We start from the raw sequence: 27307 nt of genomic DNA, 5'->3' as shown, positions 1-27307 counted from the left end.
TTAATTACGTGAGCCGCTTTACCCCAAGGACCCACCCAAGCCATTGGTGTCGTTGACAATGCAAAATTTGAAATACGTCTAAAGGCCCTTGGTGTCTAGGTCAAGTTGGCCGCGGACCATCAGCCATCAGCCGTCAGGCAGCGCGAAACGACACTCGGGTTCAGGATCTTAAGGAACACGGCCGCGAACCGGACACCTAGAGAGAAGTCGAGCGGATGCGGCGGCGGGCTGCGCACGCGCGCCCCCAGGGGCGTGGCGCACTATGATCCGCCTGCTGCGCGTGCGCGCGCCCAGGGGGCGGCGCGAGGTCAGGGCCGGGGGATGTTACTGCGGCTGGTGGGGGCGGCGGGCAGTCGAGCCCTGGCCTGGCCTTTCTCCAAGCTGTGGCGATGTGGCGGATGCGCAGGGAGCGGCGGGACGGTCTGGAGCAGCGTGAGGGCCTGTGGCATTGCTCTGCAGGTGAGCAGGGCAGCGCTGGGGCCACGGGTTCCGGGCGGCGTGGCGGGGGCCGCGCTGGGCGTCGCGGTGACGTCATCGGCCTGCGGCTGGGCCGGGCGCAGCGTCTTCCCGATTTCTGTCTCCGACTACGCTAGTGTCTACCTACTACTGATCGGAACACTTGAGCGGGGTAGCCTTTATTCATCAAGGAGGCGTAAGTCTCCATACTAAGCAGAGAAAGATGGCCACCATGGAATTCCCGCCACTGATGCTTCATTTTTTAGATAGTTTGGCCTTACTAGATATTTTATCACCCCTCACAGGGTGTACATCTGCCAGTAGTAAGGAGGCTCACCACGGCGAAAGGGAATATCCATGCAGATTATCCATCTTCAAATAAATGTGTGTTACCATCACAGGGGCCATACAGCCGTTCTTCCTCAATTCATTTTTGGTTTTGTTCCCTCTTAATATGACAGTAGTGTGGTGTAACCTTCCATGAACAAATGTCCATTTACCCCAGGTAGAGCACTCACGATAGGCCAAAATGATTCCATTCCTCTAGCTTTGTGAACCAGTGAGCTTATTGGAATTAAATATGGCCGCACCGGGGAAGGGTTACTTAACAGGAGTGACTCAAAAGAAGTTTCATCCATGAAAGGCTCACATACAGGTCACAACGCAAGGCGAACCTGCATTCCTGGGGCTTCCTGCAGAACCTACAGTCACTACCACTGAAGAGGCTCCCTCCCCTCAGCAGTTCTTTCCTGCCTGTAGAACTCTGGGGCTGGGGCCTGTGGATTTTTTAAGCTCCTGAGCATAAGGTTTATGGGGCTTCTTGAGGCTTAAGAGCTTCCCTCTCTGCAGGGGGGAATCTTTGGGTTTGGAGGAGGTAGCTGCACAGTGGGTCGGGAAAATGCCCTCGGGTTTGTTTCTAGTGCTGTGCGTTGCACAGTCATTTCAGGTCATGTCGCACATCCTGTTCCAGTGGGTGACCTGTTGAAGATCAGCCATATAGTGATTGTTATAGACAGTTCTGAGTTGCTGTGGGCCTGTGTCTTTGTGAAAGAAGTACATTGGATGGCCTTTGACTTGGTTGGGTGGCTTTTCATGGCGAGACATCATAGTGCCCACTCACTCTAGACAGAGCACTGGTAACAGACCAAAGAAAGGTGCTGTGTGACACTGCTCTTAGGGAACAAACATTTACCCATGGCAGATAGGGAGCGGGCAACAGACCACAGTAGAGTCCATCTGGTGAGCTGGTGAGTTTTAGTGGAGTTACAGAAATGACTCCAACAGCTGCATCACCAGCACCCATGGGATGGCAGACAGCTCAGGAAAGCTGGAAACAGTACGCTGCTCGTTCAGCAGGTTAGAGAGTGACCATTCCTAGAGCCTGTTCAGGCAGCTCAGTGTCTGCTTCACCCAGGTTGCCAGGCGACTCTCCACTTCTCAGGCAGCTGGGCACTTATCAGAGTCTGTCTTCACTGTGGTTTGTTTTGTGAGAGTGACTTTTTTTTTTTTTTTTTTTTTTTTTTTTTTTTTTTGAGACAGGGTTTCTCTGTATATCCCTGGCTGTCCTGGAACTCACTTTGTAGACCAGGCTGGCCTCGAACTCAGAAATCCGCTGCCTCCCAAGTGCTGGGATTAAAGGCGTGCGCCACCACTGCCCAGCAACTCTCAGCAGTCTTGCTGCTGGTATATTTTCGAGAGGGAAGGGCCACTGGTCCATTTCCGGGATTTTCTGAAACTATTTTGAGTTGTTTGCATTGTATCTTTTGGAGGATTCCTGTAGGATTGACTGTTGTGCTCCCAGAGAATGCTTGGACATTCCCGCCCAAGTCTCCTTTAGTGAATCACTGAGTTTATTGGGACTGCTTAAAGGAGCATGGGCCATCCAGAGGCAGCTGTATCACTGAAAACCCTACCCTAATGTGGGCTGCACTGGAGGGGGGCTCCTCTCTGAACAGCTGTTTTAGCATTTGTAACTTTGGTAGTGGCTTTGTGGATCTTGTAGCTTTGAGCTTCCTCAGCCTCTCATTAGGGACCTTCCCTGTGTGGCAGAACTGTGGCTGACTCTTTCCTATTTCTCTATCAGAAAAATTTATTATTGATACCTTGTTGGTGAGGCGATATGGTGTGAACAAGTCAGGCAAGAACTGCTCTCGTGGCTTTTGTCCTTTGAAGGCTTTGTGATCTGTGGGCTGAGAGGTTCCCTTAAACCCTGGAAGGCAGTAGCAGTCGATCAGCTGTCTAGTTATAAGCTAGATCTCAAGAATCAGACTTCAAGAGAAGCCTGTGTTGTCAAGTCTTTCGTGTGATTTTTCTCTTATTTCAAGACAGGGTCTTATTCTGTGACCCTGGCTGTCCTGGAATTTGCTGTGCAGACTAGGTTAGCCTTGAATTCATGGATCGGTCTAGCTCTTACCAGGGTTATGGGATTAAAGGCCTCCATGTGATCATTTTTATTCCATAGTCTGTCTGGAACAATGAGCAAGTAATGGCATGTGCGGGGGGGGGGGGGGGATTATATGAGATATGAAGGAAAAGGCAAAATAAGGGAATGGGGGAGAGATAAATGCCGTGTAACTTGTCTAGCTAGGATAGTCTGGACCCTGCAGGAATAGAGGTGGACGCAGCCTGGCTAGGCATGTAGAATAGCATTGTTGCCTTTGGGTAGGTTCAGTTGGTATGTTCTGTGTTACAGGAATGGAGAAGGGCCGAGGGAAGAAGCAAAGTCAGGAGTTACGGAACTTTATAAGGCCTGCTTGTGTCAGGTGTGCGTGCTAGTGAGACACACACAGGGTTCTCTGTTTGGTCCGACTAGAAAGAGCCTCCACGGGCCTCCAAGGGCCACGTTCACATCTTGGCTTTGCACGTGACAGATGGCTGACATGCACATAGAGCATGCATGATAGCTTCTGGGAGTCGTGTCGTTCCTCCTCGGGCATAGAACTCAGGATGTTGGGTGGGCTGGGAAATAAGTGTATTCATGTTCTGAGACATTTCATCTGATTTAAAGCCTCACTCTGTAGCCTCAGCTGCACTTAAATTCCCTGCGGTTTTCCTACCTCAGCTTCCATAGTCCTGAGGTTACAGGTGAGTCACCAGCCCTGCTTTTTTTTTTTTTTTTTTTTTTGGTTTTTTTTCGAGACAGGGTTTCTCTGTATAGTCCTGGCTGTCCTGGAACTCACTTTGTAGACCAGGCTGGCCTCGAACTCAGAAATCCGCCTGCCTCTGCCTCCCGAGTGCTGGGATTAAAGGCGTGCGCCACCACGCCTGGCTTTTCAGCCCTGCTTTTTTTTTTTGGTTTTTTTTTTTTTTTTTTTTTTTTTTGGTTTTTCGAGACAGGGTTTCTCTGTGTAGCCCTGGCTGTCCTGGAACTCACTTTGTAGACCAGGCTGGCCTCGAACTCAGAAATCCACCTGCTTCTGCCTCCCAGGTGCTGGGATTAAAGACGTGCGCCACCACGCCTGGCTCAGCCCTGCTTTTTAATATGTGTGTGTGTGTGTGTGTGTGTGTGTGTGTGTGTGTGTTTTAAAGGACTGGATCTCTGTGTAGCCCTGGCTATCCTGGAACTCAGTGTGTAGACCAGGGTGGCCTCGAACTCAGAAGAGCCACCTGCCTCTGCCTCCCAAGTGCTGGGACTAAAGGTGTGCCCGCCACTGCCTGGCTGGATATGATACCCACAAAAAATTCTTTATAAGTTTTTACAGTAACTTTAGTTGATATTTATTCTGTTTGGCTATTTAAGTAGGCAACTAAAGTGACAGACTCACACCTCAGTTTGAGTTCTGTCCCTTGCATCCTGTCCTGGCCACTCTTGAGAGGATGCGGTGTTGGTCACTGAAGCACCTAATCGTGTCTCCTGTTTCAGGGTCATCTGGGGAGATGCTCGCAGCAGCTGGCTCTGCAGGGAAGACTGACTTCATTTTCCCCGAGGCTGTATTCAAAACCTCCCAGAGGTACCTACCTACCTTCACTAGTGCCATAACTTGATAGGACTACAGTGACTTGCTCAGTGTCTCCCAACTGACTGAGCAGGTGACGAGGGAGAGTGCCATCTAGAATGTCCCCATTCTCCCCTTTCTAGTTGGCATATTGAGCCACTATAGCCTTTCCTACTTTGATCTAACATTGACCCTGGCGAAAATGAAACCTTGAGAGGGATACTACTGGATGAATCTTTTGGGAGACGTGGGAATAACTTTCTGCATAGTCAATCCAGCCTCATGTTTGAAAAGTAAAACGGGTGTTATAGAGACCAGTTTCCCTGGAGCACAGTGCTCTGCTTGGAGCAAGCCACGGACCCGTGCTTAGTGTTCTGAGCAAGGGGGCCGTAGCATCTGGAGACCTAGATCTCGAGAGTACAAGGACATATCCCCTGCCCACAATCTGACCAGGGGCTGCGTGTTGTAGGATCAGTTAACAGTGGGAAGAAGGGTAACTCCTCTTGCTTTCTCAGCCAGACTTGAGGACAGGATTGTTGCTTTTCTGAGTGTGTGGCTTTTGGTTTTTGTTTGTGTGGTTTTGTTTCTTTTACAAATGGTAGAATCTTGCCATTTTGTTTCTCAGGGTTTGAAAAGTTTTTTAAGAATAAGAAGAACAGAAAAAGTGCAAGCCCAGGAAATTCAGTACCTCCAAAAAAAGGTAAGATGTTCCATTTGATAAGTCAGACTGTCACGTTTTACAGTTGAGTATTTTTAGTTTATTGTAAATGATTTATCTTTAGTATAAATATTAGCAGTGAATTAATCTGGCGGCTGTATTTTTACCTTACGCTAGTCCTCAAAAACCACAGAGAGAGAGAGAAAAAAAAAGTTAAAAAAAAAGCAGCTGGACGTGGTGGCGCATGCCTTTAATCCCAGCACTCAGGAGGCAGAGGCAGGCGGATTTCTGAGTTCGAGGACAGCCAGGGCTACACAGAGAAACCCTGCCTCGAAAAACCAAAAAAAAAAAACCAAAAAAAAAAACCAAAAAAAACAACAGAGAAACCAAGATTTAAAACTGCACCTCAATAGCTGGGCGGTGAAATGATCTACTGTAGCCTCCTCTGCTAATCTGGCTGCCTCCCAGCCCCATCCCGTGGTACCTGGATAGCGTTATTGATCTGGCATCTGTGATCTTTCTCCAGAACCCCTTCCTCATGGCTCTAAGCCCTTGTTCTCCTCGCTCTCCTCGCTTATCTGAATGTCTCTTTCCTCTTTCCTTCCTCTGGTTGGCAGATGTCCCACCCCAGTTCTGCCCAGCCATTGTCAGTATTTATTGACAAAGCAGAGAACAAATGGTAAGAATTGTTTACACAAACTTGAGACTGGAGATTTTTGGTATAAGCATTATAATGCCCTGTCCAGATTGAAAACAGATGAAGGCAGAGAAATCAACATTTGAATAACACAAGGGTAAACTTGACACTGTACAAACCATTATGCCTACAGTTTGTTTTTTTTTCTATATGTATGAGTGTTTTTCCTGCACGTGTGTATGTGTGTTTGTATGTGTGTTTGTGTGCACGCCTGGTCTCCAGAGATGCCTGAAATGGGCATCCGATTCCCCTGGAACCTGAGCTACAGAGGTGCTGGGAACTGAACCTTTCTTGTCTTCTGGGAGAGCAGCCAGGTCTGTTAACACCTAGGCCATCTCTCCAGCCCCTTCTTTGAGTTTTTTTGTTTTTTTTTTTTTTCATTTTGTGTTTTGAGAACATGGTCTTACTATGTAGCCTTCCATGACTTGAAACTCACAGTATAGACCAGGCCCATCTCGAGCTCACAGTGCTCTGCTTGCCTCTGCCTCCTGAGTGCTGGGATCAAAGTTGTGCTTTACTGTGCCCGGCAGGTATGAGTAGTTTTAAAGCTGTGACTGACGTTAGGGTTTATTTGCCTGAGGAGGGAAGAACAGGCACCGTGTCTGTGTGACAAGTGCCGCCTCCTGTCCCCAAGTCAGCCTCTGTCTTGTCTTGGTCTTTACCGCTCTTTCCTCAGCTTGTTTGGATCAAAGCTTTGACTGATGGAACATCTTTTTTTTTTTTCTTTTTTTTAAATGTTTTTGTTTGGGACAGGGGTTTTGTGTATAGCTGTGGCTGTTCTGGAACTCACTCTATAGACTAGGGTGGGTCTTGAACTCAGAGCTCTTCCTGCCTCTGTCTTCTAAGCTCTTAGAGGAACTAAAGGTGTGTGCCGCTATCACACAGCTTTAATTTTTTTTTTAAATTAAATTAAAATTTTATTTTATTCATGTATTCAGATGGTTTTTGTGCGTGTGTGCTGTGCACCACTAGTGTGCCTGCCTATGCTGGAGGGAGCCAGAAGAGGGCATCAGATGTCTGGGAATGGAGCGATAGACAATTGTGAGCCACCAGGTCTGCCCAGGGTATCAAGCCTGGGTCCTGTCTAAGGGCATCCAGTGCTTCCAACCACTGAGCAAGCGGCTCTCCGGCCCCCGTGAATTACTTTTGACTTGAATCTCGGTTTAGCGGTTTGGATGGGTTTAACTGGTGAGTTTCACCCGCTTCAGTACCTCATGAACACTAAACAGGAAGAAATGCTTACAAGCTTATCAGGATGTATGGTGGGACCTCTTGCTACCATTTTTTTTTTCAAGGCAAATGTTTTGTCTAGGAAAACTCTGTGAATATTTCTCTGTCTCATCAGTTCACGTTGATATCTCTGGTGTCACCCTAGCCATTTCTGGACTTGTGTGGTAGTGTTTAGGATTGTCAGAGTGGCAACATGACCTAGAACTTGTATGGATATTGCCAAAAGAGGCTTACAGGACAATACCTCATCTTCCAGTTCATAGGTCAAAAGTGTACACGTGGGCCAAGCATTAGTGATACATGCATTTTATCCAAGTGCTTGAGAGGCAGAGGCAGATAGCTCTGTGTTTGAGGCCGGCCTGGTCTACACAGTGAGTTCCAGGACAGCCAGAGCTACATAGTGAGATCCTGTCTTTAAAAAAAAAAAAGGAAAGGAAAGAAAGAAAGAAAAAGAAAACAATGTATACACACAGGACAGGGTTTTCTGCTGACTGACTGACTGCTCTTAAGAACTGGTAACACAGCACCTTGATTCTCTTGAGAAGGGATGACCTGCGCCAGCCTGCCTCATCTCTCCACCAAGTATAGCCATGGTGTTTTTAGCCAAAAAAAAAAAAAAAAAAAAAAAAAAAAAATTGGTGTTAAAGTTTAGGACTGCCTAGCATTGTGGTGCATGCCTGTAATCACAGTACTCAGGAGGCTGAAGCACGGGCATTATAAGTTCTAGTTTAGCTTAGCCTGGGCTACCAAACAGCTTCTGTTTGAAGCCGGCAGAGTAAAATGTGACTGATATTTTTATGATCTAAAGCTGCTTTCAACACAGTCTCCAAGTCTTCCTTCTTCCTCTCTCTCTCTCTGGGGTTTTGTTTGTTTGTTCTGGTACATTCTGCATAAATGTGTCTGTCGGCTGGAGGTCAATACTGGGTGTCTTAGTCACTTTCCAGTATAGTTTTAATTTTCCTAACTACATTTATTCATTGGTAGAGGCAGGGAAGGGAAGAGAGGAGTTGTGGAAGGCGGAGAACAGCTTTGATATTTGTCCCCTCCTTCATCACCTTCATCACCTTCATCACCTGCGTCCCGGGCATGGGAATGGGGTGCTTGTGCTAGGTGGCAAACGCCTTCCCTGTTGAACCTTCTCAGCAGCCTACACCTGGAGCTTGCTGGGTGCTCTGGGCTGGCTGCCAGCTTGCCTCAGGGATCCTCTGTCTCTTCTGCCCTGGCACTGAGTCTGCAGGCACACACGTTAGTGCCTCAGAACTCAGATCCCCAACTTTGTGCAGCAGGCATGTAACTGAGCCCCCCCCCCCCCCCCCCGCCCTGGTTCTTGACTTCTCTTTTTTTTTTCCGAGACAGGGTTTCTCTGTGTAGCCCTGGCTGTCCTGGAACTCACTCTGTAGACCAGGCTGACCTCGAACTCAGAAATCCACCTGCCTCTGCCTCCCAAGTGCTGGGATTAAAGGTGTGTGCCACCACTGCCTGGCTTGACTTCTTATTCCCTGAAAATTTCTGTTTGTGTGGTAACATAAGATTCTTCTCTCTCCCTACCTTTCCCGTGCCCCACCCCCTTTTTTTTAATCTCTGAAACTGTAGAACCAAAAAATGCTGGCCCTGGAGGAGATGGAGGCAACAGAGGAGGGAAGGGAGATGATTTTACCTGGTGGAAACGGATGCAAAAGGTTTGTGTGTATCTGAAGACCAGAACCAGATGTGCTGTCTCTTCCCTAGAGGGTATGGTCGCTGCAGAGCTGAGCCTTTGTGTGTCTTTGCCTTATTTCGTTCCTGCTGTAGGACAAAATTGCTGTGAAACTTGATTAGTTTGTTCTGGCTTTTTAAAAACATGGCCTACTTCTATAACCGTGACTGGCCTGGAGCTCACTGTGTAGCCCAGGCTCGTGGGGAGCCTCCTGCCTCTAGTGCTGGAGTTACAGGTGTGTACCGCCATGCCCTGCTCAGATTGCGTAATTTGTAAATGCTGTGCTTTTATTAACAGTTAGAGAGGCAGGAATGTGCTGTCCAGTATTTGTAGAGGTTCCATCCGTGATATCTTGCATATTGCTCTATCTGTAGAGGAGCAAGACCGTATCATTATATGACAAGAAGGAACAGTCCATCCTTCAAGGCCTTTCAGTTGGCACACAAATCCCTTACATGAAGATGGACTCCTACGACTCCATCACATCTCAGAGGTCCCACCCTTGTCACTTTCACCGTTGGTGTTGAGTCCAGTGGGGTTTTGAGGGACACAGACACTTCAAAGGTTAAGAAGTTTTTGAACTGTGTTAGGACTTCTGTCTGAATTAACAGATAAGCGATCAGCTTCTGCAAGGCTTGCTGGCCTTTACTTCTTTACCCCTGGTGCTTGAGAGGCAGCGCTCTGTGCATTTGAGGCGAGGCCGGGCTACACAGTGACTTCCAGGCTAACCAGAGCTGCATACTGAAAGGAGAAATTGTCATTTTTATAAAGTAACCATTTCTAAGGCAGTGTGTGTGTGTGTGTGTGTGTGTGACTCAGTAGCAGCACCCTCAGCTAGTTTATGCAAAGCTCTGGATTCAGTCTCCAGTGTCCGTGCATGTGCACACGGTCAGTGGATAGGAGCTCCTCTGAGGATCCTAGCATCCACACTGGGCAGCTTATAACTGCCTGTAGCTCTAGTTCCATGGGACAAATACCCTCTTCTGGCCTCTGTGAACACCCCTTTCCCACACACACATGTACATATATTTAAATACAAATGAAAAAGAAAAAATTTTAAGCAATAAATAAAGAAAAATAAAGAAAAAAGAAACCACCTGTTATTTAATTACAAAATGTGTTATCGTTTCTTCCTTAGGGAGAATTTCCTTGGGATGACAAGGACTTCCGGAGTCTGGCTGTTTTGGGGGCTGGTGTGGCTGCGGGATTTTTATATTTTTATTTCCGAGATCCTGGAAAAGAGATCACCTGGAAACACTTCGTGCAGTATTACCTGGCCAGAGGTCTGGTGAGGAGACAATAGACTGTCTACTTGGGAAGAGAGCTGTGCTGCAGGTTTACAGTTCCTCAGGGTGCTGTGAGCTCAGGGAGGGGCAGAGAGTCAGGCCGCTGCGCTGCGTCATGACTGTCCTCAGAGGCCGCCTGGGGCATAGCCCAGGCGTGGGGACTTTCACAGGAAGAGCTCAGGCAGAACCCTGTCAGGCCTGCCTGCCTTCCGGCTGGGCAGACGCTGCTGTAACGTCAGAAGGAGCATTATCTTTAGCTTGTCTTTTACATTTTGGCTCTGTCCATCAGTCTTTGGATTTCAGTCTCGTGTCTGACTCACATCTTTTTCCCTCACTGTACCTCTGGCCTCTGTTGGCAGGTGTTTTGTTTGTTTGTTTGTTTGTTTTTTGCTCAGAATTTCTCTGTCCTAGCTGTCCTCACAGAGATCCACCTGCCTCTGCCTCCAAATGCTGGGGTTACGCGCCACCACGCCCTGGAGTATGATTTGTTTAACGTTTTATTTGTTGTGAACAAAATACTTTCGAATCAGGATCAGGTCTGCGCTTAGAATTTGACTGTGTTGGGTATGAGCGATGGCTCAGCAGGTGCAGGTGCTTGCTACGCAGGCATGAGGGTCTGAGTTAAGATCCCCAGAGCCCCCACAAAAGCCGGACACACAGCAAGGATGCCTGTGACCTTGTGCACCTATGGGGAGATGGGAAGTGGGGAGAAGAGAAGCCCCGGATGCTTGTGGGTCAGATTGTCTGCAACACGCACTGGAGAGACAGATGGTGTCTAGAACCTACAGCAGTTGTTGGCCCCTTTCACAGGGTCAGCTAGACCCACAGATATGTACATCACAGTTCTAACAGTAGTAAAATTACAGTTATGAAGCAGCAATGAAATAATCTTATGGCTGGGGTCACCCTGACAGGAGGAGCTGCATTAAAGGGTCGCAGCATGGGGAAGGCTGCTGCTCTAGAAGGTAGGAGGTGAGGACCAGCTCCTGCAGCCGTCCTTTCTTGTCCACATGTGTGGGCGTGTGCACACAGATCTTACACTCCTGTCAGTATTAGACTGACTGTACTTAGGGTTTTGATGTAGTCAGGAATGGAGCTCAGACAGACCAAGTTTGAGAGACTTCCTGGTTTCTTGTTTGTTAAGGTGAGATAGATTCATGCCCCAGGCTTCTGAGAAACTGAACGTTAGCCTGGGCTGCGGCACTATGGGAAGGCATTGTTTAGAGTGCAGGTGTGCTAAGACTGCAGAGCTATGGCTGCCTTGGGTTCCCTGCTGCTGCCTCAGCCTGTTACAACTGCTCTTCTCTTTTTCCAGGTGGACCGGCTAGAGGTTGTGAACAAGCAGTTTGTGCGTGTTATTCCTGTTCCTGGGACGACATCTGAGGTGAGGGTGAATTTAAGGCTGTGTGTCTCAGATACATACATACATTTGTTTGTTTGTTTGTTTGTTTGTTGAGCTTTGTAGCCCTGGTGTCCTGGAACTGTGCAGACCGGGTGGCCTCAAACTCATAGAGGTTCACCTACCTCTGCCTCCTGATGAGGGCATTAAAGGCGCTCTCCACCACACCAGGCTACCCCCCCCCCCCCGTCCCCCAGACAGGGTTTCTCTGTGTAGCCCTGGCTGTCCTGGAACTCACTCTGTAGACCAGGCTGGCCTCGAACTCAGAAATCCGCCCCTGCCTCTGCCTCCTGAGTGCTGGGATTAAAGGCATGCGCCACCACGCCCGGCTGATTTGTATTATTTTTAACTTTGTGTGTGCATGTCTGTGTGGGTGTGTGTGTGTGTGAATTCAGTGTTTACTGAGGCGGAGGCTCTCGATCCCCTTGGAGCTGGAGTAACAGATGGTTGTGAGCCTCCTGACTTGGGTGCTGGGAACCACATTGTGGTCCTTTGCAAGATCAGTGCTCTCAGTTGCTGAGTCATCTCTCCAGCCCCTGGGTATATTATTTTTAAAAAGCGTAAACTGTATTTGTCCGTTCAGTAGGTTACATTGTCGGTTGGCAAACAGTCCATGTTGTTGGTGCTGTTTACCTCTAGTGTCAGAGCTGAGGACAGAGAGCACGAGTGTGGACGAGTGTGTCAGAGCAGTCTCTGCGGGACAGAATGGTAGGTAGACTGAACTTCCCTTTTGGTCTCTGCAGAGGTTCGTGTGGTTCAACATTGGCAGTGTTGACACCTTTGAAAGGAACCTCGAGTCTGCTCAGTGGGAGCTGGGCATTGAGCCCACCAACCAGGCTTCGGTGGTCTACACTACTGAGAGCGATGGGTGAGTTCTAGGGGTGCGGAGGTCTGGGGGAGACTCTAGTGTTGCCATCTGATTCTGAACACGAAACACTGAGTGTTTAACGGACTTTGGAGTGAGGTTTTTTTTTTTTTTTAACGTATCATAGCCATCTGCTGACATGTACAGTATCAGTACTAAAAGAATGTTTTTTTTGTTTTGTTTTTTGGTTTTTGTTATTTGTTTTTTTCTTTTTGAGACAGGGTTTCTCTGTGTATCCCTAGCTGTCCTGGAACTCACTTTGTAGACCAGGCTGGCCTCGAACTCAGAAATCCACCTGCCTCTGCCTCCCAAGTGTTGGGATTAAAGGTATGCACCACCACCGCCCGGCTTGGTTTTGTTTTTTAAATGATTTTCTTTTATTTATTTATTTTATGTACATTGGTATTTTGAGCACATATGTGTCTGTGTGAGGGTGTTGGATCCCTGGGAACTGAGTTACAGTCAGTTGTGAGCTGCCATGTGAATGCTAGGAATAGAACCAAGGTCCTCTGGAAGAGTAGCCAGTGCTCTTAACTGCCGAGCCACCTCTCCAGCCCCAAGCATTCACTTTTTAAATAAGGGTGATTTGAACTTTTTTTTTTTTTAAGATTGATTTATTTATTTTATGCATATGAGTGCACTGCAGCTGCACAGATGGTTGTGGTTGTAGCTGTGACTGTGTGGTTGCTGGGATTTGAACTCAAGACCTTCAGAAGAGCAGTTAGTGCTCTTAACTGCCGTGCCATCTCTCCAGCCCTTGTTTTGTTTTGTTTTGTTTTTTTGTTGTTGTTGTTTGTTTTTTTTTTCTTGAGACAGGGTGTCTCTGTAGCCTGGGTTGTCCTAGAGCTTGCTCTGTAGCTCTGTGGATCAGGTTGGCCTCAAACTTGCATTTGTCTTCCAAGTGCTGGGATTAAAGGTGTGCATCACCACTGCCCCGCATTTTGGTTTACTTTTATTTTTAAAATGATTTTGGTTTTGAGATATAGTCTCACTGTGTTTGCTGTCCAAGTCTTAAGTTCTTGGTTTAAGTGATTCTGTCAGCCTCCCAAGTATACACCATGGCACTGGCTTATGTCTGTTTATTGCAAAGAGAATGCCAGGCAGACTTTTAAAAAGTACTATACAGAAAAGATAAACATACCAGGTATTGATATTTTTGCTGAGTCAGAGTCACCTGAGGAAAGCATAGGCTCTGTCCGATCTTGGTCAGAGCTAATTCTGCCCTACCAAGCCTTCTGTCAGGTGGGTCAGGGCAGGCAGTGCTGTTAGTTCTGGACAGGCCAGTTCTGTAGGCAGACTTCAGGACATGTTAGAAACTGCCTCTTTCGTGCCGTGAAAGTTTTAGTGTGGTTTTTTTCTTTCTGCATGACAACAGAACTTTCTCTTAAGTGAACGTAGCAAATGGTTTTCTTTGGTTTTGCAGCTCTTTTCTTAGAAGTCTTGTGCCCACTCTGGTCCTGGTTAGCATCCTCCTATATGCTATGAGGAGGGGTCCAATGGGGACTGGTCGCGGTGGGCGAGGAGGAGGCCTCTTCAGTGTTGGTGAGACAACAGCCAAGATCTTAAAGAACAACATCGATGTGCGGTTTGCAGATGTGGCTGGCTGTGAAGAAGCCAAACTGGAAATTATGGAGTTTGTGAATTTCCTGAAGAATCCAAAGCAATATCAGAACTTAGGAGCCAAAATTCCAAAGGTATCATGTTCAAGAAACAGTGATCTAGTCTAGACTACAAGATGAAGGACAGATTTCTGTGATGTAGAAGAGACAAATATTTAACAAAGTTTCTTTTTCCTTAAGTTTCTGTTAATCACAGTGGAGGACAGAAATAGCCCCTGCAGTAGAATGGCCGGTGCCTGTAGTTCTAGCGCTTGGGAGGTGGAGGCAGGAGGACTCGTGAGAGTTCAGGGCTAGCCTAGGCCACATAGTGAGTTCATGGTTAGCCTGTGCTATAGAGTAGATGACACTGTTTCAAAAAACAAAACAAAACAAAAAAAACCCCACATCTGTTGTTTGTTTTTCCTTGTTCCCCTCTCATCTACAATGCCCTAATGGTAATATAGCACCCTGAACTCTGACAAGGTTTGCTGTTCGGACCAGGTCTCACTATGTAGCCCAGGTTAGCAAGAGTCTCACTACGTAGCCCAGGCTGCTTCCTCATAGAGCTTCATCTGCCTGTCTCCCCAGTGCTGGGATTAAAAGCACACAGCACCACGCCCGAAAGAAACAAACCATCTTAGATCTTTTTCTCAAGGGCGGTGTTGGTAAAGACACCCAACACCAAGCCTGATCCCTGGGTCTGAATGAGAGAAGGAGATAGAGAGAGAGCCACTTTCAGAGCTGTCCTCTGACTTCCACATGTGTTCAGTGGCGTGTATGTGCCCACTCATGCACATTAATAAACACATACATTAAGTTGGGTGTGGTGGCTCTGTGGGGGAAGGAATTTAGCCACCAAACCTGACAGTCTGGGCTCTTTTGTTTGCTTGCTCCTCCCTCCCTCCCTCCCTCCCTCCCTCCCTCCCTCCCTCCCTCCCTCCCTCCCTTCCTTCCTTCCTGAGAAAGGCTTTCTCTATGTAGCCCTAGCTGTCCTCAAACTTACAGAGAGATCAGTCTGTCTCTGCCTCCTCAGTGCTGGGTATCAACTCTTCTATAGAAAACCTTGATTTGGGGCTGGCTTGCAGTTCATAGGTGTAGTCCATTATTGTCTGGTGGGAAGCATGGTGCCATGCAGGCAGACATAGTGCTAGAGAAGTGGCTGAGATTTCTACTTCTTGTTTGGTAGGCAGCAGGGGGAGAGAGACAGAGACAGAGACAGACTGGGGCCTGGCTTGAGCCTCTGAAACTCAAAGCCCACCCTCCGTGACACACTTCCTCCAACAGGGCCACACCTCCTAGTAGTGCCATTTCCTGTGATCCTGTTGGGTTTTATTGGTGTTCAAACCACCACAAGGAGGAAAGAGTGTATTTCCCAGTAAGAGTTCATGAAGCATTTCAGGGTGGAGCTGAAGGAGGGCAGGTACCGGGAGGCTTGCTCTGGAGGAATATGGCTTCCTGGTTGCTCCCCGTGGCTTACTCAGCTTGCATCTTTGTACAACCCAGCACCATCTGCCCAGAGGTAGCACCACTCGCAGTGGGCGAGGCCCTCCCACATCAATCAAGGAAACTCCACACAAACTTGTCTACCAGCCAGTCTGCTGGCAGTGTTTTCTCAACTCTGGTTCCCTCTTTGCTGATGGCAATGTGTGCCGCGCGCGTGTGCGTGCGTGCGTGTGTGTGTGTGTGTGTGTGTGTGTGTGTGTGTGTGAGAGAGAGAGACAGTTGTGGACAGCCTCACTCTCCACTCTGTTTGAGGCTGGACCTCTTGTTTCTTGCTGCCATGTGTGCCAGGCTGTGGTTTCACAGGTTCTCCCGTCTCTGCCTCCATTTTGTGTATAAGTGCCGCTATTGCGCCTGGCTTTACACTGATTCTGGGGAGTCACACTTGGGTCCTTCGCTGCCTGTCCTGGATAACTGAGGGGGCCACTCAGAATGAGGTGTATTCCCTCTTCAAGCCAGAAGGGCTTGGGCAAGATTCTCTGGCCAGGTTTGAACAGGCAGTTGCGCTTCCCCCTGGGCAGCCGTAGGGGTGGGTGCTGCTGTTTCAGAGTGCAGTTAGGCAGTCATCACTACGAAGTGTTCTGCTGCTGGGGACTAGCAGCTACTCCTAGACCTGTTTCTCCATGGTGGGCGTATTCATTGTATTTGTGTATGTGTGTGTATGTATGTATGTATGTATGTATGTATGTATGTATGTATTCTCGTGCACACATGCAGGTTTGTATACGTGCACATGGAGAGGGGGTGGGCCAGAGGACAACTTTGGGTGTCATTTCTTAGGAGCCCTGTTTCGAGAGAGTGTCATCTGGCCCTGGGAGTCACCCTGCCTGCCTGACACTGTGACTACACTGTGATTGCTGTACCCGGCTTTTTACATTTGTTATGGAACTCAGATCTCTGTGCTTCCTTACCCTCTTACCCCTGTGAGCCACTTCTCCAGTCGTGTGCGTTGACTCTTTAAAGCGAAAAGAGCCTCCATCTACAAATCCTAGGCTCTGTGTGTGGTGTGTTTGATAAGATTCTTGCTAGTCCTAGAAGTTGCCCGTGTATGTTAGGAAACAAATTTCTTTTTAGATGTAAATAGAAACGGGGCTTGTTCCCAGTGTGCTGTCTGTCTGTCTGTCCATCTGGAGAACTAGCTGTCTTTTTTATTTATTGCAGGGAGCGATGCTCACTGGTCCACCTGGTACTGGCAAAACACTTCTTGCAAAAGCAACTGCTGGGGAGGCCAACGTGCCCTTCATCACCGTGAATGGGTCGGAGTTCCTGGAAATGTTTGTTGGTGTTGGGCCAGCACGGGTAGGTAATCAGCTACAGAGGGCGCCAGCACACTTCTTGCCCAGGATCAGTCATCTCGTGTAGCTTTAGGCTTTGTGTGGGACAGCCCTGAGTGCTTCCATCAGAGAGGTGCTGCTGTATCATGGGAGGCTGTGGGTGAGCTCTTTAACGTGTGATGAGAATGAATAACAAAGTTGGGTCTGGGTTCCTTTTCCAGGTCCGTGACATGTTTGCGATGGCCCGAAAACACGCTCCTTGTATTTTATTCATTGATGAGATTGATGCGATTGGCAGGAAGCGAGGCCGTGGCCACCTGGGAGGCCAGAGTGAGCAGGAAAACACTTTAAACCAGATGCTTGTGGAGATGGACGGTGAGTGGATCTGCCAGGCTCGGTTTCCATAGGAGTGCATATGTCCTTACATATTTATATCTCTTACTGTGTAGGCTGACTTAGAGCTCTGCCCCTTCCCTCCTCCATCTCAGTGCTGGGAGTACAGGCGAGCACCACCATGTCTGGGTGATGCCTTCTGATTTTTAGGAAGAACTCTCTCAAACAAATATGAGTGAGCAGTCAGTGTGATCCACATAGAGCTCCTCACTGCACAATGGGAGATCTGTTCCCCACCTGCCAGGAGGCAGGAGATTAGCTTGGATGAGGGCATCTGCTTCCCTGGGGAGGTGGCTGGTGCACATAAGTACGAGTGTCCTTTTGGTGCATGTAGGATAGAGGGGACTCAGCCATACTCCTTTCTCTTGGACTTTGTTCTGCTAACCTCAGAGCGATTCTAGCCAGGCCGTCCCTCCATGTCACGTTGGGCATTGTCCCAGCTTCTGAGTTTGGAAACGCCTCCACTGGATCTTTGGTAGATTTGTCTTCATTTTGGCTTTAGGATTGTGTTGAGGTCTGTAAGCCCTCCCTCGGTTATTTATTTTGCCAGAATCAGTTGTTCTCAGGTGTGATCCAACAAAGGGCCACACAGCAAAAGTAGTCAAAGGGCCAGGCACAGGGAGAGGCTCGTTGAGAGCAGATGCAGCAGCGTCCAGAGCAAGCGGTGATGGTGTGGAATGGCCCAGAGCAAGCGGTGATGGTGTGCAACAGCCACACAGGCTCTGGTCTTGCCTGGGCTCTGTCACTAACCAGCCTCTCTTCTGTTTAGGGTTCAACTCTTCCACTAATGTGGTAGTGTTAGCCGGCACCAATCGGCCTGATATCCTTGACCCAGCCCTGACACGACCTGGCCGGTTTGACCGTCAGATCTACATCGGTGAGTGCATGTGTGTTCGGTGCGGCACAGTCCCTGAGATTAAAGTCGTAAGGAACTCACTTTCTACGCTGGGTTCCGTGTGACGTTCGGGATGATAGTTCTGGCCTGACCTCTCGGTGTCCGGAGTGGTGCGGGCGGCTCTGTGTCCAGGCTTTATTTTCATTTAGGTTTATAAAACCTTGATACTTTAGTTATCAAGGCTTTATCCCTTCTCCCCGAAGGTCAAGGATAGTAACCTTCCCTTAGCATTTCCCAAGTGAAACACATGGATCTTGTGTGGACATTACCTGTGGTCAGGACAGTCTCTGTTGGGTCACGTGGCCTTGGGCAATGGATTTAATATTAGAAGGTGGGAAGGTTTGTGTTTGTTTGCATTTGTTAGTGTGTGCAAGAGTGTGTGACTGTGTGTGTGTGTGAGACTGAGTGCGAGTGTGCATGTGTAACAGTGTGAGTGTGTGTGACTGAGTTTGTATTGTGTGTGTGAGTGTGTGAAAGTGATTTTGAGTGAGAGTATGTTTGAGTGTGTGTTGTGTGAGAGTGTATGTGTGTTTGAGAGAGAAGAGAGTGTGTGTGTGAGAGTGTATATGTAAGAGTGTGTGTCATGTGTATGTCTTTTACTGGTGATTGTCCCAATCCATGCTAATTCTACCAGTGATCTACATACCTAGTTCAGGAGGGCGTTTTGATGGCAGCATTGCGCAGTACAAGTACACTTAGGGCTTTTAGCCATTTCTAACCTGGCTGCAGTCACATGTTGGAGGCAGGAGCTCTGCCGCTGTTCTTGAAGGTTTGTGGGTAGTTATGAGGAAACCCATCCCAGAAGCTCTGAGAACATAATTTTGTATGCCTTCTTTTCTTTATTAGGTCCCCCTGATATCAAAGGCAGGTCCTCTATTTTCAAGGTCCACTTGCGTCCACTCAAGCTGGATGGAAGCCTCAGCAAGGACGCTCTTTCGAGGAAGCTGGCAGCTCTCACTCCAGGCTTCACTGGTGAGTGTGCTTGGCCGAGCGCTTGTGTAGCAGGGCCGTTGTGCGTTTAGCTGTGCATTCGGCCCTGGTAGATGCTCACCCTGGTCTGTAGACCTTTGACCCTCCTGAGACGTTTTAGAGGCTTCATTTCTTCTTAGTCTAATGCCACTTGGTACCCATCTGAGTTTGTGGATTTCTACTTAGACCTAAGTCTTTTCTACAGAGATGGAAAATAACATCTAAGGGAGGTACACTGAAGAGATGCGTTACATCGCACTGTGGTCTTGCCTTGACTCCATCTGGGGTGCTCTTCTGGCTTGTCTTTTCCTCTCAAAAATTAGTCTCTGCCATTAGGGTTCTTGTTTCCCTTGAACCTCCAAACAGGGTGGGAAGCTATGCAAGGGGTTTTCTGTCCTGTCTGCCTCTCTAGAGCAGCCCTCTGAAATCCTGTTGCCTCATGATTCCTGTGGCCGGTGGTTTGCAGGTCTTCTGACCCACAGGTCTCTCCTTCTGCCATATGGGTCATTAGGAGCCGCACCCCTCTGCTTCCCTATAGCGTCCTGCTCAGCACTGGGCCAGGCACACCCACACAGCATATGTTTGTCTGTGGCATAGTAGTGAGAAGTTCTTGCCAGGCTAACGTGAAGGGCCTTCTTGGTATTCTGTCTAGAGTGTCCTTCCTGGCCCATTTCTTATCCCTTGTAGAGCTCAAGTGTCCACTTGCATGCCCAGCTATGAAACAAGAGTAAGTTACCCCGACTTCAGGTTTCCTTGCTGAGCCTCTAAGGATCATCAGCTTATAGAACTAAGCAAGGAAATTCAACAGTGTTCCACCGTGGGGAGGGCTTAGAACTTTCCCATAGCTCACCGCAACCCGTTCCACATGGGCTTCAGGATGCCACCTCAGCAGAGTGTATTTCCTGGGCAGGAGAGATGGCTCAGTGGCTAAGATTGTTTGCTGCTCTTCCACAGGGCTGGAGTGTAGTTGCTCACTCATGGTGACACACACAACACACACACACACACACACACATGTAAATAATAAAATAAATCTTCAAAACAAAAACAAAGTTCCTCTCCTCCCTGAGACTCACTGTGCTTGAAGCGGGCAGCACATAACCTCTGAGGGCAGAGCTGTGGTATTGTGACAGCATGAGCCGTGTAGCATCCCACATTAAAGGAACTGTCGTACACTGTCAAATCACGACGACCCTGGCCTCCGTGGGCTCTTCCTGTCGAAGGCTGCGTCTCCCTCTGTATGATTTTGGATTGACCCCTGAATTGCTTGACAGCATTTTTTTTTTCTTGGATGTTTCCCCAGAAAAGAGACAGCTTAAACTTCTTCTCTTTCATAAAATTTCTCTCTTTCTACATACTTTTTGTCCTGCAATATGTCAAGAAAAATAAAAGGTCCTGAAAATTTAGGATGATGAGGAACAGAAACCGTAACACCTTCCCCAGTACAACGTTAGGCAGAATAAGAGGTTGTTTGTTTTGAGACAGGGTTTCTCTGTATAGCCCTGGCTGTCCTAGAACTCACTCTGTAGACCAGGCTGGCCTTGAACTCATAGAGATCCACTTGCTTCTGTCTCCATGTGCCAACACTGCCCAGCTTGCAATTTGTGGAATGGTCAGGTGAAAGGGCTCCTGGACCCCAGTAGCCCAGAGTGGAGAGAGAACCAGTTCCCAGGGCTTGTCCTTTGATCACCACACAGCACATAAATAAATGTAATTTTAAAAGTTCTTAAAATTAAGTATCTAAATATTCTCAAAGATCTAAAAGAAAACATGGACAAAGAGCTAAAGGAAATCAGGAAAGCCATTCCAATAAACAGAGTGGATGTATAGACGGATCCAAGTATAAGTCTGGAGCTGAGCCAGGCAAGGTGGTGCACGCCTTTAATCCCCGCACTTGGGGGGCAGAGGCAGGCAGCTCTCTGTGAGTTTGAGACCAGCCTGGTGTACAAATTGAGTTCCAGAATAGCCAGGGCTCCACAGAGAAACCCTGTTTCAAAAAGCTGAAGAAATAACCAAATAACCAAATAAATCTGGAGGTGAGAATTCAGAAGGCTGTGGGACTTACTGGAAGGACAGCAGGAGGGTTGGGCAGGCAGACGACAGGGATAGGTCAAACCAGATGTTCAAGTCTGTGGACCAGAAAGAAGAAAATGGAGACTAGGAAGAGCCTCAGCCTGTGGCAGCCCAGCACCACCTGTTAGACTTGTGGAAGGACAGGACAGAAAATAAACACAGAGGAATATTTAAAGATATGACAACACAAAACTTCCCAAACTAGATAAAAGACATGCATACATATGTCCAAGAAACTCAGTGACCTCAAATGCAGGAATAAGCTCAGGTCCAGAGAGAGACTGGAGAGGCATGGATGAAATCCGAAAGGAACCAGAGACTCGAGCTTCTGAGTGACACAGGGTCCTTGGTGATGAGCTCCTGCATTTGTTTAGAAACAGGAGACTAGAAGCAGTGCTGAGAAACCGTGCCTGCCAGAGTGGCTTTACACATTGTAGAAGGCAGGAGGAGCGCTCTGGAGATCTGCCCTGTATGAGTGCAGGCAGCTCTCTAGGCTGAAGCAGGAGACTCAGTGATGGTAACTTGAGGCCATAAGGAGAAGCACATTTGCAAACGTGGCTGCATAGGTGCGGTTTTTTATTTGTGATTTATTATCTTTTGGTTTATAACTTTTTCCTGTAATATGTTTTTAAGCTACAGAAAACCAATTGTAGGTCTGTAGTAAGGAGCACAGTTCGTGAAGGTACTCCTTTGGATGCCTACGAGGCAGGGGGAGGTAAGAAGAGCAGTGTGTTCTTCTGAAAGCCAGAAATGAAAACACTGGTACTGAGTTTTAGAACTAGAAGTGGCGCTAGCTGCAAGGGCCTCCTAGGAACCAGATGAATCCTGTGACAGCTGAAGGACTCACACTTTGCCACACAGGCACTGTTGTTGTGTTTTATGGAGCCAGGTGTGTTGAGGTGGGAGGGGTGCCTCGGAGGGCCCATGCTGAGGCATCCCTTCCCCATGAGGGACCAGCCACACAATGGGTATAGTATAGAATAGGGTTTATTTAGGGCATGGGGAGGGGATTTGAGAAGGGAGTGGAGACAGAGAAAGACAGAGACAAGGAGAGGAGAGACCATGAACTCATGGTGAGAGGGGGGAGGGGAGAGGGAGATGGAGAAACAGTTCAGGGAGAGGAGGGCAGAGAGAGTAAGAGGGCAAGGAGGGGGCAAGCAGCCCCTTTTGTAGTAAGCCAGGCTGTTGCCAGGCAACTGTGGGGTGGAGCCTAGAAGAAATGCTAACATTCTTTTGTTTTGGTGTAATTAAAAAAAGGAGCCAGGTGTGGTGGCTCGAGCCTTTAATCCCAGCACTCTGGAGGCAGAGGCAGGCGGATTTCTGAGTTCGAGGCCAGCCTGGTCTACAAAGTGAGTTCCAGGATAGCCAGGGCTACACAGAGAAACCCTGTCTCGAAAAAACAAGGAAACACTGGGCTGGAGAGATGGCACTGACTGCTCTTCCAGAGGTCCTGAGTTCAATTCCCAGCAACCACATGGTGGCTCACAACCATCTGTAATGTGACCTTGGAGCCTTCTCCTGGCATGCAGGCCTATGTGTAGGTAGAACACTGTACATAATAAATAAATAATAAATCTTTAAAGAAAGGAAACACTAGACCGAGGACTAGGATCATAGTGACCTTCTGCTGACATTGGGCCGGCATGTCCCTGCAAACCTAAGGTAATGCGGCCCAGCCTTAGGAGAGCCGGCCGCTTCCTTGTTGTCCAGGGTCTGTGGGACTGTCTTTAGGTAGAAGGAGCAGGCCCAGCAGGAGCGTCAGTGTCTGTGAGAGTAGATTGCGCGTCTGTGGGTTGCTTCTCTGGAGCGGTCCTGGTGTCTCCCAGGCGACTGTAAATTCCTTCATGTTGATGATACTGTCCTCCATCACATTGGCAAGGTTACTAACAATTAATGCAGCCTATGCCTTTATGATACATGAATTATTTCTCAATACAGTCATGAAAGTAGCATTAATAGTGACCAGTGAAGCAATTTCTGTCTAATGTCTGTGTCCTCAGCTGTGCTTTAACCTAACCTGGGTTCTACCTCAGATTTTTCCTTGATTAAAGTTGATCTCGGTGGGACGCCAGCAGCAGAAACACTGACTTGACTTTCCTCTCCTGACTCAGGTGCTGACATTTCCAACGTTTGCAATGAGGCAGCGCTGATTGCTGCCCGCCACCTCAGCCCTTCTGTCCAGGAGCGGCACTTTGAGCAAGCCATCGAGAGGGTCATTGGAGGTGAGCCTGGGAAGGGACAGGCGATTTTTGGATAGCCCAGCCTCATTTCAGCATACAGAAAACAGTTCTGTATGCTGAAACGTCAGAACCAGGGCTCTCCCACCACTCTCTGTCCCCTCTGGTGTGTGCAGGCCCTGGGAAGCCAGACCTGGGATTGGGTGTAGAAGGCAGGGACCATCTCCGTGGGGGAAGGGGGAGCAGAGCTTGGGTGAGTGATGGTTCCAAGGAAAAGCCTGTGCCAAGCAGGGGCCATCCTAGGATGCCTGGTGCTTGAGTTCTCTTGGACAGCAGTTAAAGGAGTGAAAGTTAGTGAGTTTTCTTCATGGGCTCTTCTGTCCCCAGCCAGCACGCTGGCCACCTGTGTAGCTCAGACAGTGGCCTGGAGCAGCTCTGCCAGCTGTGCAAGCCAGGCAGGAGCTGATGAGACTGAGAGCTAGCTGCCAAATGCTGTTGTGGCTGGTCTGATGTGGTTCCTAGAGAGGGAGTCAGGCAGATGGTTGTATAGATCCGTCCTGAGTCAAAAGCTGGCCAGGTTGGCAGTCATGTTTGAGCTTCATTCATCACTGAGGTTTTGTGTTGGTTTTGAAGAGTAATAGTGTAGAGGCCATGCAGTCTTGAGGGCTGCTCCAGCAGCTCGGGGATGCTAATCAGTCCATCCTCGAAGCAGTGGTTGTCTGCTCTCTCTGCCCAGCACCTGTTGGAAGTGTGCTGATTGGACCTTGAGAACAGCCTCTGTGAATCGCTTGGGTGTTGCCTCTTGACACGACACAGAAACTGATCCTGGGTTTGGACTTATAAGTTGGTTGGCTGAGAGTGGCTTGCTTTAAACATTTTGGTTTTAGATTTATTTTTATTTTTCTATGTGTGTGGATATTTTTTTTTGCCTAAATGTATGCCTGTGCACAGCATGTGTGTAGTACCCACAGAGGGGGTGGGATTCCTTTGGAACTGGAGTTACACATGCTTGTGAGGTGCCGTGTGGGTGTTGGGAACGAAGCCCTCGACTTCCTGAAGAGCAGCCAGTGCTTCTAACCTGCTGAGCCATCTGTCTGGCCCCACAGTGGCTTTCTAAAACAGGATGAGTCAGGTTTGGCTACAGTGAGTGAATAGAGTGCCCTCCAGTTCTGGGAGACGGCTTTCACGCCCGAGGAGAGTAGAACGGAGCTGGTGCCGAGGGAAGCCTGTCTGATACGGGAGCCGTTCCTGACTGGCCTGGGACTGGGGTCTGGCAGGCGGTCCAGCTGGGTGCCGAGGGGGTTTGGGAGTGGACGTTCTGCCCTTGTTTCTCACTCCTTGGAATGTGGTTTGTAGGCCTTGAGAAGAAGACCCAGGTCCTACAACCCAGTGAAAAGACAACTGTAGCCTACCACGAGGCTGGGCATGCAGTGGTGGGCTGGTTCTTGGAGCATGCCGACCCTCTGCTGAAGGTCAGTTGCTCAAGCTGTGTTTATCAGCTGATGGCCTTGGCAGCCTCTGGGCCCAAGTACTGTCTCCAGCTTTCTAGATGTCAGCCCACGTGGGTACAGCACACTCATAGATAGGGTTCTACAGCTGTTCTACTCTCCGTTCTGTGTGTGTGTGCGCGCGTGCGTGCGTGTGTGTGTGTGTGTGTGTGTGTGTGTGTGCGTGATGGTCAGAGGTGGGAGCCAGTTTTCTTCTCCTGTATGGGTCCTGGGCATTAAACTGGTCATATGGTTTAGTGGTCAGAGCCTACCTGAACTTTCCCCCAGCCTCCCTTAGTTTTCATGCAGTATGTGGGTCTGTAATTTGTCAGATTCCTTTTGGGGCAGGGAGGCAGAGCAGGAGGTATTGGCTTTAGGTGGAGCTTAGCTTAATCATTAATAAGCTTTGGATCTGACTCTTATGCAAGTAATTGTGCATTCAAATCCTGAAGAGCCTGTTCTATAGTCAGACCCCTCAGACAACTCCATTGGTCTATAGTGGGCTGAAGCTCAGGGCTCTTAGCCTGCCATCCTCAGTCGTAAGGGGACCATGGCCACTTCAGGGCCTAGTGGATCAATGTTTGAGGCTCACAAAATATAGGCTTTGAATTTTTTTAAAGATTAATTTTAGGTTTTTTTTTTTAAGACTTAGTGTATGCGTATGAATGTTTTGCCTGCATGTTTGCTCTCAGCACAAGAGGGTCAGATGCCCTAGAACTCAGGAAATGGAGTTAAGGGTATTTGTGAGCCACTATGTGGGTGGTGGGAACTGAATCCAGGTCCATCTGTCTTAAGCTGCAGCCAGTGCTCTTCTTATCTGTTGAGCTGTCTCTCCTACTCTTTATTGTTGTGTGTGTGTCTGGGTGTAGGTTTGCTCACATAAAGGCAGACCTCACAGAGTCCGCAAGGGGGCCTCTGATTTGGGGCTGGAGTTACAGATGGTTGTAAGCCAACCAATGTGAGTTTTGGGAACTCAACTTGGTTTTTTTTCCCAAGAACAGTACGTGCTCTTGACCTGACCCATTTCTCCAGCTCCATGTTCTTATTTTTCAGGTGTCCATCATACCTCGGGGCAAGGGGCTTGGCTACGCCCAGTACCTTCCCCGTGAGCAGTTTCTCTACACACGAGAGCAGCTCTTTGACCGCATGTGTATGATGCTGGGGGGTAGGGTAGCTGAGCAGCTGTTCTTTGGTCAGATCACCACCGGGGCTCAGGACGACCTGAGGAAGGTCACCCAGAGTGCCTATGCCCAGGTGAGGAGCAGTGTCCCTCTGTGTGGCCCTGTGTGCTGCCTTGGACAGGACTTACCCCGGGTTTCTCCTGTTCTTCAGATTGTGCAGTTTGGGATGAGTGAGAAGCTGGGCCAGGTGTCCTTTGACTTCCCCAGACAAGGTGAAACCATGGTGGAGAAGCCATACAGTGAGGCTACTGCCCAGCTCATTGACGAAGAGGTCCGGTGCCTTGTCAGGTCTGCCTATAATCGGACCCTGGAGCTGCTCACACAGTGCCGGGAGCAGGTGGAGAAGGTGAGTGGGGCCCAGGTTGGTGTGTGGACCATGCTGATCTCCGTGGGCCTACTTAGCTTAGGTTCTGTCCTGGATCAGGACCACTAAGTGCATCTGGGTCCTGGGCACAGCAGCCTGACAGGTGGCCATCCTTTTCAGGTTGGCAGGCGTCTCCTGGAGAAAGAAGTGCTGGAGAAAGCCGACATGATAGAGCTCTTGGGCCCTCGGCCATTTGCAGAGAAGTCCACCTATGAGGAATTTGTAGAGGGCACCGGCAGCCTAGAGGAGGACACATCCCTTCCTGAGGGGCTGAAAGACTGGAATAAGGGGCGGGAGGAAGGAGGCACTGAGCGGGGCTTGCAGGAGAGCCCTGCATAGCCTGTGGCCACTGGGGCGGCTTGTGACCACTGCTGACTGGGAGCCGCTCAGCCATGGCAGAGCAGCTGTCAGAGCAACTGAAAGACTAATTAAAACAGGTGACAACTGCAAACACACGTCTCAGATAAGACCATGCAAAATTCACAGAAAAGCAGCTAGACTCCAGCATCCAGCCAAGGAGATAGCTGAGGGAGCAAAGGTGTGGCCTGAGACCATAGGCCCTGGACCTAAGGTTGGCCAGTTCTCCAGCTTCTGTGAAGGCCTGAGTGGTGTCTTTTTGGAGGGATTCCAGGGGTGGGGCCGTGAGGAGCTCCATTGTGTTTGATTAAGTTTCCAAGTGAGCCTCTTACAGCTGCTTCTGAGGTAACCTGCTCAAGGGCTGAGCCCTGACTCAGCACAGATAAAGGTTTATGAAGAAGTAAAGAGAACATAAGACAGTTAAGGAAGGCGAGCTGGGCAGTGATGGCACGCACACGCCATTAATCCCAGCATATGGAAGGCAGAGGCAGGCTTGATTCCTGAGTTTGAGGCCAGCCTGGTCTACAGAGTGAGTTCCAGGAAAGCCAGGGCTACACAGAGAAACCTTGTCTCGAAAATCCAAAACCAGCCGGGCGTGGTGGCGCACGCCTTTAATCCCAGCACTCGGGAGGCAGAGGCAGGCGGATTTCTGAGTTCGAGGCCAGCCTGGTCTACAAAGTGAGTGCCAGGACAGCCAGGGCTACACAGAGAAACCCTGTCTCGAAAAAGCCAAAAAAAAAAAAAAAAAAAGAAAATCCAAAACCAAACCAAACCAAACCAAACCAAACCAAACCAAAAAGGAAGCTGCTCAGCCCTC

The 27307-nt window shown here is 48.8% G+C and overlaps 1 protein-coding gene across 1 annotated transcript; it reads left to right on the top strand.

Annotated features, from left to right (window-relative positions):
• The first annotated feature begins 278 nt into the window (after positions 1–278).
• On the top strand, positions 279–26584 carry LOC110299828 (mitochondrial inner membrane m-AAA protease component AFG3L1). The gene is made up of 17 exons (XM_021169715.3): positions 279–459; positions 4319–4406; positions 5017–5091; positions 8570–8655; positions 9811–9960; positions 11274–11342; positions 12101–12225; positions 13646–13916; positions 16482–16619; positions 16816–16969; positions 17757–17864; positions 18729–18854; positions 23036–23146; positions 24458–24573; positions 25642–25842; positions 25921–26115; positions 26254–26584. The coding sequence occupies exons 1-17, from the start codon at positions 322–324 to the stop codon at positions 26470–26472; spliced, it is 2370 nt and encodes a 789-aa protein (XP_021025374.1). The 5' UTR covers positions 279–321; the 3' UTR covers positions 26473–26584.
• Positions 26585–27307: the final 723 nt, after the last annotated feature.

Source organism: Mus caroli, unplaced genomic scaffold, assembly GCF_978045245.1.
Source record: "Mus caroli unplaced genomic scaffold, Mus_caroli_1 scaffold_10, whole genome shotgun sequence".
In the NCBI taxonomy this organism is placed as follows: domain Eukaryota; kingdom Metazoa; phylum Chordata; class Mammalia; order Rodentia; family Muridae; genus Mus; species Mus caroli.
Note: the sequence above shows the minus strand (reverse complement) of the source record. Positions and strands in the feature narration are given on the sequence as shown.

Bases quoted from the DNA above. Each gene is read 5' to 3' on its own strand.
- LOC110299828 (XM_021169715.3), top strand. From the start codon at position 322: ATGTTACTGCGGCTGGTGGGGGCGGCGGGCAGTCGAGCCCTGGCCTGG. The intron at 16,620-16,815 runs GTAGGTAATCAG...TTCCTTTTCCAG, and splicing joins TTGGTGTTGGGCCAGCACGG to GTCCGTGACATGTTTGCGAT. The intron at 26,116-26,253 runs GTGAGTGGGGCC...CATCCTTTTCAG, and splicing joins GCCGGGAGCAGGTGGAGAAG to GTTGGCAGGCGTCTCCTGGA.